This window comes from Suricata suricatta, chromosome 7 (assembly GCF_006229205.1).
Source record: "Suricata suricatta isolate VVHF042 chromosome 7, meerkat_22Aug2017_6uvM2_HiC, whole genome shotgun sequence".
NCBI lineage: Eukaryota > Metazoa > Chordata > Mammalia > Carnivora > Herpestidae > Suricata > Suricata suricatta.
In genome coordinates, this window is record NC_043706.1 from 61,437,895 (window position 1) to 61,450,584 (window position 12,690).

At 34.8% G+C, this 12,690-nt stretch overlaps 1 protein-coding gene across 1 annotated transcript in view; it reads left to right on the forward strand.

Annotated features, from left to right (window-relative positions):
- Positions 1-12,690, forward strand: part of SMAP1 (small ArfGAP 1) — a 183,076-nt gene that overhangs the window by 47,541 nt on the left and 122,845 nt on the right. The window contains exon 2 of the mRNA XM_029943467.1: positions 2,128-2,261. Within this exon, the coding sequence (XP_029799327.1) occupies positions 2,128-2,261 (134 nt within the window). The remainder of the gene's footprint in view (positions 1-2,127; positions 2,262-12,690) is intronic.

Sequence of the window (12,690 nt, forward strand, 5' to 3'; positions counted from 1 at the left end):
GTTATCGGTGTCATTTCTGAAACTTAAAAAGGATATTTTGGCATAAATTGTATATGCATAAACTACCTCCTAAGGAATTTTTGAGAGGAATGTGTTTAGTTTAACTGCATTGTAATTATTGGGTTTGGTGTTATTTTATAGATTTAACTCTCACCTTTAGATAAAAAGTATGTACTTAAAACAGAAGTCTAAGCCAAAACATGGAATGAGCCTAAATGTCCATCACCTGATGAGTTGATCAAGAAGATGTGGTATATATACACGATGGAGTACTACATGGCAATGAGAGGGAATGACATATGGCCATTTGTAGGAAAGTGGATGGATCTGGAGGGTGTCATGCTAAGCGAAATAAGTCAGGCAGAGAAGGACAGAAACCATATGTTTGCACTCATAGGTCTAACAGGAAAACAGGAGAAACCTGATGGAGGACCAGGGGGAGGGGAAGAGGGAAAGAGAGTTGGGGAGAGAGAGGGATGCAAAACTTGAGAGACTATTGAATACTGAAAATGATCTGAGGGTTGAAGGGGGAAGGGGGAAAAGAGGTGGTGGTGATGGAGGAGGGCACTTGTGGGGAAGAGCACTGGGTGTTGTATGGAAATCAACTTGACAATAAATTATGAAAAAAAAATTAAAAAAATAAAATTAAAAAAAACAGAAGTCTAATGTTTTAAAAAGCTTGGTTTTTATTGATACCTTTTACTGTATATAGTTTTTTCATAATCAAGTGATTTATAAAAATCAACTAGGTATAAGCTTCTGAATAGTTGACATAATTGACATATTACTTTTCTTTTTCCATTTTTACTTTAATTATAGAAGCAATATATGAAAATAATCATAAGTATACTTAAAATTATTGATAAAATATATTCAAAGATATAAAGAATAGTATAGCTAAGGCTTTGTATTCTCATATCCTTAATAAATTTCTCTACAGTGTTTTTCAGAATTTTTTAACCATGATCCAAAGAACTAATATTTCATAACATGCCTTAGTTTATCTATAACCTTTTTAAATTCAGGGTTATATTTGGGATTTATCCATGTTGTTATAGACTTCTTGAGGCAGACCTTATTGTTCCTCATTCTTTCTAATAGTTAATTAAAAACATTTTTTCCAGTGTGTTGAATATAAAGGTTGTTGTAGTTTTAAAGGGGATTTTCTCTATCTGCTAGTGAGGTCATGCATGTTTTTATATGTTTATTGTCCATACATTTCTTCTTATGTGAATTACCCATTCATATCTTTTTGCACAGTTTTCTTTTAGGTTGGTTGTCTATTTCTTACCAATTTCTACATTTCATTGAAAACTCCTTAATTTGTATTTGTTGGCAGTCTTTTTAAGTTTTTATTTATTTTGAGAGAGGGAGAGAACAAGCTGGGAGGGGCAGAGAGGTGGGGGGGACAAAGGATCCAAAGCGAGCTCCTTGCTGACTGCAGAGAGCCCAATGTGGGGCTCGAACTTACAAACCATGAGATCATGACTTGAGCAATACCTTACACATTTAATAAAAAACTTACTTTATACTGTGGGAACATTACTGGTCCTGATTTAAATATGCTGAGTGAAAAAACACTAGTCACATAAATTAGTTTTAAATTCTTAGACAAGTTTGGGAAAGTTTCTAGAAAAGCAAAATTAGTAAACTCATTAAGGTTCTTAAAGGTTGATTTATTGAAAAAAAATTTTTTTATAGTTTATTGTCAAGTTGGTTTCCATATAACATCCAGTGCTCTTCCCCACAAGTGCCCTCCTCCATGACCATCATTCCTCCTCCCCTTTCCTATTTCCCCTCCCCCTTCAGCCCTCAGTTTGTCTTCAGCATTCAAGAGTCTCTAATGATTTGCCTCCCTTCCTCTCCCTAACTCTTTGTCTCCCCTTCCCCTCCCCGTGGTCCTCAGTTACCTTTCTCCTGTTAGACCTATGAGTGAAAATATATGGTATCTGTCTTGAAGGTTGATTTATAACCTTGCTGCCAGTGCCATTTGAAACTTTGAGCAGGTAGAATTTTGTAAGGCTCCATTATAATTGTATAAAAAGCAGAATGCTTCATTTAAATGCTGTTATAGTATCTGTCTTAGTTTTCAATATTTGTTTATCTTTGTTTTTTCTCCTTAATTAGGTCCTCGATGGGCTTCCTGGAATATTGGTGTGTTTATTTGCATCAGATGTGCTGGAATCCATAGAAATCTTGGAGTCCATATATCCAGGGTCAAATCAGTCAACCTAGACCAGTGGACACCAGAACAGATACAGGTAAACATTTCCTTACTGAGAGGTTTTTTTTTTGTTTTTTTTTTTTTTAGTATTTAAAATGAGGGGTGCCTGGGTGGCTCAGTTGGTTAAGTGTCTGACTTCGGCTCAGGCTATGATCTTCAGCTTCTATGCTGAAAGCTCACAGCTTGGAGCCTGCTTCAGATTCTGGGTCTCCCTCTCTGCCCCTCCTCCACTTGTGCTGTCTCTCTCAAAAATAAATAAACATTAAAAAATTAAAAGATATATTTAAAATGAATTTAAAATATTTAACCCTTCTTATATCCAAGGCTTAACATTGAAAAGTAATATATTGCAATGTATGTGCCACATATAAAATTTGGATGTTACTTGAATTGTCCACTCACAAATGTTTATTTCTTTTTGGGTCTGTAGTGAACTCTGTTTTTAGTCTATTCTTATCTCAAATGTTGATTTTGAAGTCTTTAAAAAATGAATTCCTTTTCTTGTGTTGATGAAATTAGTCAGTATAATTCCATAGTCTGTTTTGTTTTTCTGTCAGTAGAGGGAGCCTGGGTAAAGATAAAGAGTAAATCACCTCTTATCTAAGAACTGATTTGAAAGATTTCCCTTTTGTACAGAAATGTTTTCCATTTTCAAACAGGGCCCAATAGTTGGAAGATAGCCCGGTTAGCAAATGTTCTAATGACTGATTTGGATTGTCTTGAGTGGTTTAGTATTGTTAGAGATAAATTTGTAATTTTAAGGGTTTACCATTTTTACAGTGTGACAGTCTTACATTTTCAAAATCTTACTTTCTAATCCTTAAGATTAACTGCTAAAATAAAAATGTTTATTTCTTCTGGTTTTAATTTGTAATTCACGGTGAGTTTATGCTACTTTTTCTTATGCCCTTTTTGAACTAGCTAAATATACAAATATATATTGTTGAACTTCAGTGACACTCCTATATATCTCCAATCAGAAAACACCAAAAAGAACACAAAAATTGGCATGGATAAGGTGAGGTAAGGATGAAAGAATAGAATACAATGCTGAGGGGAGTAGGTGATAAAAAAAAAAAAAAACAAAGATTTGGTTTAAAAAAGTGAAACTTTTGTACTAAAGACCTATTTATGCCAAAGTAAATTCTAGACAGAACCAGGATTTAAATATTTAAAAGAAATTAAACCCTAGAAATACTTGAAAAAAATAGAGCTTCAGGCTGTAAAGTCAAACATAATTTATGTAGTTCGCTCTTAAGTTTTTGAGGTTTTTGCTGGCTAGGGCATAAAGGAAGTATGACACATGTATTTTCATGATCCTTGAAGAGAAAAGTTACTTGTTCTATCAAGGAAGCAGAGCTTTTGAACATTGCATATAAGACAGTGTTATTGATAACATCTCTCTAGTAACTGCGATAACAGATTTCAAATGTTTCGTAAGTTGTCTTCAAGAAAATGTGAAGTGTAGCTTGAAAATGCAACTTGGTGTTTGTACTAGGTTATGGAGGTACAAAACATTCAAGACTCAAGGTGTATTGCCTTTTAATGATTCACTTCACACTAAGGATAAAACATGAAATCCATGGACAATTCAGTTCTTCAGATATAATATTTTTCTCAACTAGGCTGTTAAAAGGGATTGAATAGCAATTTATTTGAGGTAGGCAGCTGTTCTTTTCCTGTAGCTTAGCGCAGAACTTCCCAGTTGGAGGGCTACGGTTCACTTGTTTTCTGTGGAGTAAGTTATAGTTACACAGCAAGATACTGAACATTAAAAATGGAAGCTTTGGAAAACAGTTATTAAGTAATATACAATCTTTGAAATTGTATTAGAACATAATTTGTATGGTTTCAACTGTTAGTTTCTTGAAATAAGAGTTATTCTTTTGGATGCAAGACTCTGATGAGTATCACCAGAGAATGCTCTGTATGACTTCATATACCACACTGCTCCTCTTAAAGATCAGGGGTTCTGTGGTAAGAAATAAGGTTAGGATGTGCTCACTTAAAAATTGAATAAGTAGACAATGAAGTTTTATTTTAAAAAAGTATAGAGAAAAAAGCATAGAGAAGTTAATCACACAGATGAGCATGTCATCTAATATTTTTGTGGTGAGCCTTGGAAGTACTTGTTCTTTAAAAATCATTCTGGGAGTACTATTCAATAAAAATCCCCCCAGGTTCCATTCTGTAGAGCACAGCCTTTATTGTAACCTAGAAAATTTTGAGGCCACTGATTCTAAAAAGGCAGTAGAACAAAGTGATTTAGAAAGTTGTCTCTAGATAGTTAAGTTGCCAGAGTTAGACCTGGATGAGCTTGATACCACACCTCAGGGTGCCTCAATTTCTTCATTTGTGAAATGTAATAGTAAGGGTATCTACTTGTGTAGGTTCCTCTGAGGATCAAATACGTTAATATGAGGAAAGCATTTAGAACAGTACTTGGTACATGTTACTTTGTTTATCAGTTATTAGTAGTAGTAGTTCATTTGTTCATAATGTAAAACTCTCAGTACTGTTGCCTTGAATATCTTTCTGATCCACACAGCATAGCTTCTTAGTAAATACACTGTGATGAATTGGTTGTTCAATGAGTAAATAAGCACATTGACTCATTGTATGATACTATTGAGTATAAATTACTTTTTGAGAATAATTGTGAAGTATAAGTCATTTTTAGTAATATTGGATGTTAAGGCATTTTGACATGGTTAGGGGATCATATTGGTTGTCTGTTGAGATTGCTCCTTATTCAAATGTAAGCATATCCATTTCCCTGTAATGGTGGGTTTGTTCCATTTAATCCAACTCTATTTATACCTGTGCTTTTTATTTTATTTTATTTTATTTTTGCATACAAAATTGAAGCGTAATTATAGAGACAACAATTTACAGAGATAAGTGAGTTTTATGTGTCTTGGCAAATGTCTATACTTTGTCATCAACACTCCACTGAAGATATACAGAGCATTTCCGTCACCCTGGAGAATTTACTTGTGCCAGTTGGTAGTCAGGTTCTCTAGGGGCAACCACTACTCTGATGTCTGAACCTTTAGATTGCTATACAGTGAGATTTTTATTTTTTTGCTAAGGATTAGGAAGAGTGAAGATCACAGTGTGATTTAGTGTTCTTTATTCATAGGACATTTTATAAGAATTTCTTTGATATTAAAAAAAAAACTTGGGAGATTATTATTTGTAGAGAAGTACTCACTCTACTGCATATGGTTCTACCCTATGTTTTCCCTTACCACCCCCCCCAACGTGTCATGAAAATCAGGCGCTTAATTTTCAAAGATGATACTTAGTTTTGGGGAGTTATATATATATATTTTTTATATCTTTAATAATAAATGTGGAAACATGATTTAATCTCTGAGCCCAGGCAGACTATAAAAATGTTATTTTTTTTGGTATCTCTGTAAAATGTAACTACTTATTAAGTTTTGCTTCAAAGCTTCTTATCAATTAATATTATACATGCACCATATTTATGTCAGTTATTTATATACATGTTGTGAGTGTGTGAATCAAGTTTTAGGACATCTGCTATGTGTCATAGCTGTGTTAGAATAGCTATATGCTTATTTTTAAAAGAAGATAATTTATCTACCAAAACTTATTTTGGTTTTTATTAGCATGGAAATAGAATTACTCACCTTACATTTTAATCAAAAAATTTTTTTGAAATGTGGTTGATGGTCAGATTAAATATCTTTGATTTTGAGTTTATTGTCAAGCACTTTTCAAATTTTTTAAGAGGACTACTCTATACTTTTATAAATACTATAGTCTTTTATTTCTTTTTTGTATTGGTCTAATAATCCTAAGTATTATCATTTTTCTGCATTATATACATTTTTAAGTTACTCATTTTTCAGGCCCTTATTGAGGGAGTTAAGATGAAGAATACCTTATTTTTATTACAGAGGAAGGTTACTTGTGCTCTTAGCTTACTTTGTGCAGAGTTTTGTAAATTGTGCTGCCTAATAAAACATCTTAGTGAGATTTTTGTCCCTGTTGTAAAGTATACTCCATATATTTGGTATTTATCTTGATAACTTTTGGACTACTTTTAATATTTTATCTGGAAATCTTTTAGCAGTCTTCTCTCAGATTGTTTACTACCAACTAGTGTCATTTATTGATATGGTACTTAGTATTTTCTTGGGAACACCAAACCTACACAACTGAAATTTATCCATTTATGAAATATATTGTGGGGAACTTCACATTTGAAATTGCCAGTCTCCATAGATAAATGATTTAGTGAACTTGCCTTCAACATTTGTAGGCAAATGTAGTACCCTTTTTACTTTAGCTTTGATTATATTTTGGCTAAAAGGAAAGGTCTTTAAACCTAAGTCTTTTCACATGGTTGTTTCCTATTGTAACAAAAATTTGAAGCTTTCTTTCCTTGTTCCATCTAACCTGAGTGTTTCTACTTTGACTTACAGCTTTTTGCTTTGTTTTAGGGACAGAATAGTAGGGGTTGGCTGGTAGTTTCTCTGCCTTTATTTTCTTTCTTTTTTTTTTTTCCTCTGCCTTTATTTTCATTTGCAGCTTTCCTTCCTGCTTTTCCACCCAAGAATTATATTCATTTGGAGACATATTTAAATTCTTTTTCTTTGAAATGTATTACTCACACTCTTCTGCCATAAAAATCTTCTTAAAATACCATCTTTCCCTCAACATACAACTCTTGGCCTGTTCAGCCACTGAGCATTTATTAAATACTCACGGTGTGCCAGCTACTATATTCTAGTGACTAGCTCTCATCTTTCTTTATCAGTTGAATTTCTTGAGCAAGATCTTTACCCTCTATTTCATTACCTCACTTCTGCCTCTTTTAACTCATTTCTGGTCCCATCATTCTGCTAAGTTTACACTCATAAAGAGTACTAGTTACCCTAATGGCCGAAACCAGCTCTCCTCCCTCTGCCTTGGTCCTCCTGCTTCACTTGATACTACCCACTGCCTTCTTCAGCTTTGTATTTGTAAAAAAAAGCTGAAGTTGTTACTATTCTACATCTTTTACTTGGTTTATTTAGGTTTGTTTTGTTTTGTTTTGTTTACTATTTCTTTTTCTGTTTTTTTTCCCCCTCTTGGACATTTTCTATAATTTTGTCATTAGTCTTAGCCCTGTTGTTCTTTAGTCTTTCTCCATAGGATAACTCATTTACATGCATAGATTCACCCTTTTGTTTGTTTGTTTGTTTGTGCAGATGGTTCTCCCCTCTCTTTCCAGTAGTGACTTCTACAGTGAATGTCAGTTCTTTTTTAGATTGCCTGCTGGAGAACTTTGGTGTTCATGGATTTTTCATTCTTAAGAAGCCTTGGATACCTTTGATGCGAAATTTTAATTTTATGTTCTGTGAGGCTGGATTGATTCCATAGCACTGGAATTTCACCATAGCTTCACATATCTATTCATCTTTATGTGTTAAGTAATTCTTTGACATAATTAACACTCTTGTTGCTTTATGAAAAATACTTTGCTGTGAAGCAAAGAACGCTGGCTATTAATGCAGTGATAGAATTGAAGAGAAATGAATAGATATGAACAGGCATGTTACTGTTTTTTTTTTTTTTTGGCCAGGTAACATAATGCTTTTGAGTAGAATAAAGAATAGAATATCAATATTAACTGTTGCTCTATAGCAGTACTAATAAAACCTCTGTATGTTTCATATGGAAACAGGATAAAAGGATTTATGAAATTGTTTCAGTGTTTCAATGTAGGAAATTTTGGCCTACAGTTATAGTTATTAATGTGTAGCATTTGTAAATGTTAAGGTTGGTAGATCCCTACTAATCTGCAGCTTGACACATTTAAAATTTTAAAAATTATCTGGTTGTTCAGACTGGTTTCTTAGTTAATATCATTGTTCCAGTTAATCTTAAAGCTTGTGGTCTCCTGTAGTTCTTACTTCTTTCTTTTGTGTGCCTCCATATTTGATCAGTTAATTCTTTTATTGCTTCTGTTGCTTTTTATTCTCATCTCTCCTGCCGTGTCCACAGCTCTAGCTTATTCCTAATCTTCCTATCACTGTCACCTCTCCGTTACATTTACATACCACATTCAGATAATCTTTCTGGCACACTGCTTTGGTCATTTGACTTCTCTTCCAAGAGATTTGTATTGGTTCTCCTCTGAGAATCATAAAAGTTTTATTTCCTTAAATTGGTAATCATATACCTCTGCCATCTGGCTTTATTGTATGTCTATGACCTTACTCCAGATGCTTGAAAGCAGATCGCTTTGACTGTGTAGAGACAGCTGTTCCTGTTGAATTCTTCTGGCAGTATGTGTGTTTTTTTTTGTTTTGTTTTGTTTTTTGATATTGCTGCTGTTGTAAATGTTGTCTGCATATTCCTTTTTCAAACCAGATCTTTCCATTCTTTAAAACCCAATAAATCCCTGTGGTAATAAAGCTTCTTCTAAATATGAATTGTGCCTAATTATCTACTACCACATATTGTTATTTACTTTTGTGCATGTCTGTTGAGTTAATTGTAACCTTGCAGGAGTTAGAAACTTTATCATACGTGTATTTGTAGTCCTTGTGCTGGCCTCTGCAGTGCTGGGAATACAGTATGAGCTTAATTTTTGTAATGGCACCCTGAGAACAATCTTTGGTTTGATATAATTCTGTGAGGGAATGTTTGCTATAGTTAGCACTAAATGGGGAGAATGGGGAAAATGAAGAAAAAAATCAAGCATATGCTCTCAATTTGTCCTATATTATTTATATAGTGTCTTTTTTCATTTTTTCCCTTTGTCCTTTTCTTCCCATGTTCCTATATACTTTTAAATTCTCCAAATACAGCAGCTGTAGGGAGTATAATTAAAGCTTGTGCAATGGAAGTTCCAAGGTAATATATGCAGATACTTGAAGGCAGTACTTTCCAATATTTCAAACCATCGAAAACTGAAACAAATTGCTTTGGAAAGTAATGAATTTACCATTATTGGAATGATTTGTGCAGAGGCTGGGTAACCACTTGGAAATCTGTAGCTGAGATTCAAGCACTGAATGGGTAGAGGAAGAATGCTTTAGATGACTCTGAAGTCTCTTCCAGTCTTGATCTTGAGATTCTTTGATTGTATGTTGAGTCTTCTTTACCACAGCAGTTTAAAACACTTTCATTATTTGCATTTGAATAAGAATGGTATATTACAGTTATAAATGTGATTCAACTTTTTCCTAAAAGTCAAATTCTACCTTAGAGGATAAAAATTTCTACACTTGAGGATAAATCATAAGAAGGTCACATGATTCTCAGGTTAAGTCTGAAAGAGAGGTTCTATAAGTGGTTTTTTTTTCTTTTTTTTCTTTCATAGTTTCTATTTTCCTTTTCCATTTTTTCCCTTTACTTTTATGTATTGTCAAGTTGGTTTCCATGTAACACCCAGTGCTCATCCTGACAAGTGTCCTCCTCCATGCCCATCACACCCCTTCCTTTCTCTCCCTCCCCCACCAGCCCTCAGTTTGTTCTCAGTAGTCAAGAGTCTTTCATGGTTTACCTCTCTCCCTCAACTATATTTCCCCTTCCCCTTCTCCATGGCCCTCTGTTAAGTTTTTCCTATTCCACTTATGAGTGAAAACATATGGTATCTGTCCTTCTCTACTGACTTATTTACTTAGCATGAAACCCTCGTGTGCCATTCATGTTGCTACAAATGGCCATATTTCATTCTTTCTCATTGCCATGTATAGTATTCCGTTGTATATATAAACCACATCTTCTTGATCCATTCATCAGTTGATGGACATTTAGGCTCTTTCCATGATCTAGCTATTGTTGAAAGTGCTGCTGTGAACATTGGGGTACATGTGCCCCTATGCATCATCAGCACGGCTGTATCCCTTGGGTAAATTTCTAGCAGTGCTATTGCTGGGTCATAGGGAGTTCTGGTAATTTTTTGAGGAACCTCCGCACTATTCTCCAGAGCGGCTGCACCAGTTTACATTCCCACCAACAGTGTAGGAGGGTGCCCATCTCTCCACATCCTCGCCAGCATCTATAGTCTCCTGATTTGTTCATTTTAGACACTCTGACTGGAATGAGGTAGTGTCTCGGTGTGGTTTTGATTTGTATTTCCTTGATGATGAGTGATGCTGAGCATCGTTTCACATGTCTTTTTGCCATCTGGATGTCCTCTTTGGAGATGTGTTTGTTCATGTCTTCTGCCCATTTCTTCACTGGATTATTTGTCTTTCAGGTGTAGAGTTTGGTGAGCTCCTTATAGATTTTGGATTCTAGCCCTTTATCCCGTATGCCATTTGCCACTATCTTTTCACATTCAGTCTGTTGCCTTTTAGTTTTCTTGATTGTTTCCTTTACAGTGCAGAAGCTTTTTATCTTGATGAGGTCCCAAGAGTTCATTTTTGCTTTCATTTCCCTTGCCTTTGTGGATGTGTCGAGTAAGAAATTGCTGTGGATGAGTTTGAGGAGGTTGATTCCTGCTTTCTCCTCTAGAGTTTTGATGGTTTCCTGTCTCACATTCAGGTCCTTCAGCCATTTTGAGTTGATTTTTGTGTATGGTGTAAGAAAGTGGTCTAGTTTCATTCTTTTGCTTGTTGCTGTCCAGTTCTCCCAGCACTGCCTGTTAAAGAGGCTGTCTTTTTTTCGTTTGGATACTGTTTCCTGCTTTGTCAAAGATTCATTGTCCATACATTTGTGGGTCCAGTTCTGGGTTCTCTCTTCCATTCCATTGGTATATGTGTCTGTTTTTGTGCCAATACCACATTGTCTTGATGCTGATGCTTTGTAGTAGAGGCTAAAGTGTGGGATTGTGATGCCTCCTGTTTTGGTTTTCTTCTTCAATATTACTTTGGCTATTCGGGGTCTTTTGTGGTTCCATACAAATTTTAGGACAGTTTATTCTAGCTTTGCGAAGAATGCTAGTGCAATTTTGATTGGGATTGCATTGAATGTGTAGATTACTTTGGGTAATAATGACATTTTAACAATATTTATTCTTCAATCCATGAGTATGGAAGGAATGTTTTTCCATTTCTTTGTGTCTTCTTCAATTTCCTTCATAAGTTTTCTATAGTTTTCATCATACAGATCTTTTACATCTTTGGTTAGGTTTATTCCTAGGTACTGTATGCTTTTTGTGTGTGTAATTGTGAATGGGATCAGTTTCTTGATTTCTCTTTCTGTGGTTTCATTATTGGTATATAAAAATGCAACCGATTTCTGTACATTAATTTTGTACCCAGTGACTTTGCTAAATTCATGGATCAGTTCTACAGGGGTTCTGGTGGAGTCTGTTGGGTTTTCCCTGTAGAGTATCATGTTATCTGCAAAACGTGAATGTTTGACTTCATCTTTTCCAAATCTGCTGCCTTTTATTTCATTTTTTTGTCTGATTGCTGATGCTAGGACTTCAAGCACTATGTTATACAACAGTGGTGAGAGTGGACATGGCTTTCCTGTTCCTGATCTCGGGGAAAGCTCTCAGTTTTTCCCAATTGAGGATGGTATTAGCTGTGAGCTTTTCATAAATGGCTTTTATGGTGTTTAAGTTCCTTGTATCCTGACTTTCTATAGGGGTTTTATTAAGAAAGAATGCTGTATTTTGTCAAATGCTTTTTCTGCATCTATCGACAGGATCATATGGTTATCTTTTCTTTTGTTAATGTGATGTATCACATTGATGTATTTGAGAACATTGAACCAGTCCTGTAACCCAGCAGTGAATCCCACTTGATTATGTAGATATGCTGTTGAATTCGATTTGCTAGTATCTTGTTGAGGATGTTTGCATCCGTATTCATCAAGGATATTGTCCTGTAGTTTTCTTCTTTTTGCTGGGAATCAAAGTGAGGCTGGCCTCATAGAATGAGTCAGGAAGTTTTCCTTCCATTTCTATTTTTTGGAATAGCTTGAGATGACTGAGAAGAACTCTGCTATAAATGTCTAGTAGAATTCCCCAGGGAAGCCATCTGGCCCAGGGCTCTTATTTGTTGGGAGATTTTGATAATTGATTCAATTTCTTCACTGGTTATGGATCTGTTCAGATTTTCTATCTATTCCTGTTTGAATTTTGGGTAGTGCATGTGTGTTTAGGAATTTGTCCATTTCCTCTAGGTTGTCCCGTTTGTTGGCATATAATTTTTCTTAATATTCCTTGATAATTGCTTGTATTTCTGAGGGATTGGTTGTAATAGATCCTTTTTCATTCGTGGTTATGTCTATTTGGGTGCTCTCTCTTTTCTTTTTGAGAAGCCTGGCTAGAGGTTTTTCAGTTTTGTTTATTTTTCAAAAAAGCAAGTCTTGGTTTCATTGAACTGTTCAACTGTTTTTTGGGGTTCTATTTTGTTTATTTCTGCCCTGATCTTTATTATTTCTCTTCTTCTGCTGGGTTTGGGGTGTTCTTCCTGCTCTGCTTCTAGTTCTGTTAGGTGCGCTCTTAGATTTTGTATTTGCGCTTTTTCTAGATTCTTGAAATA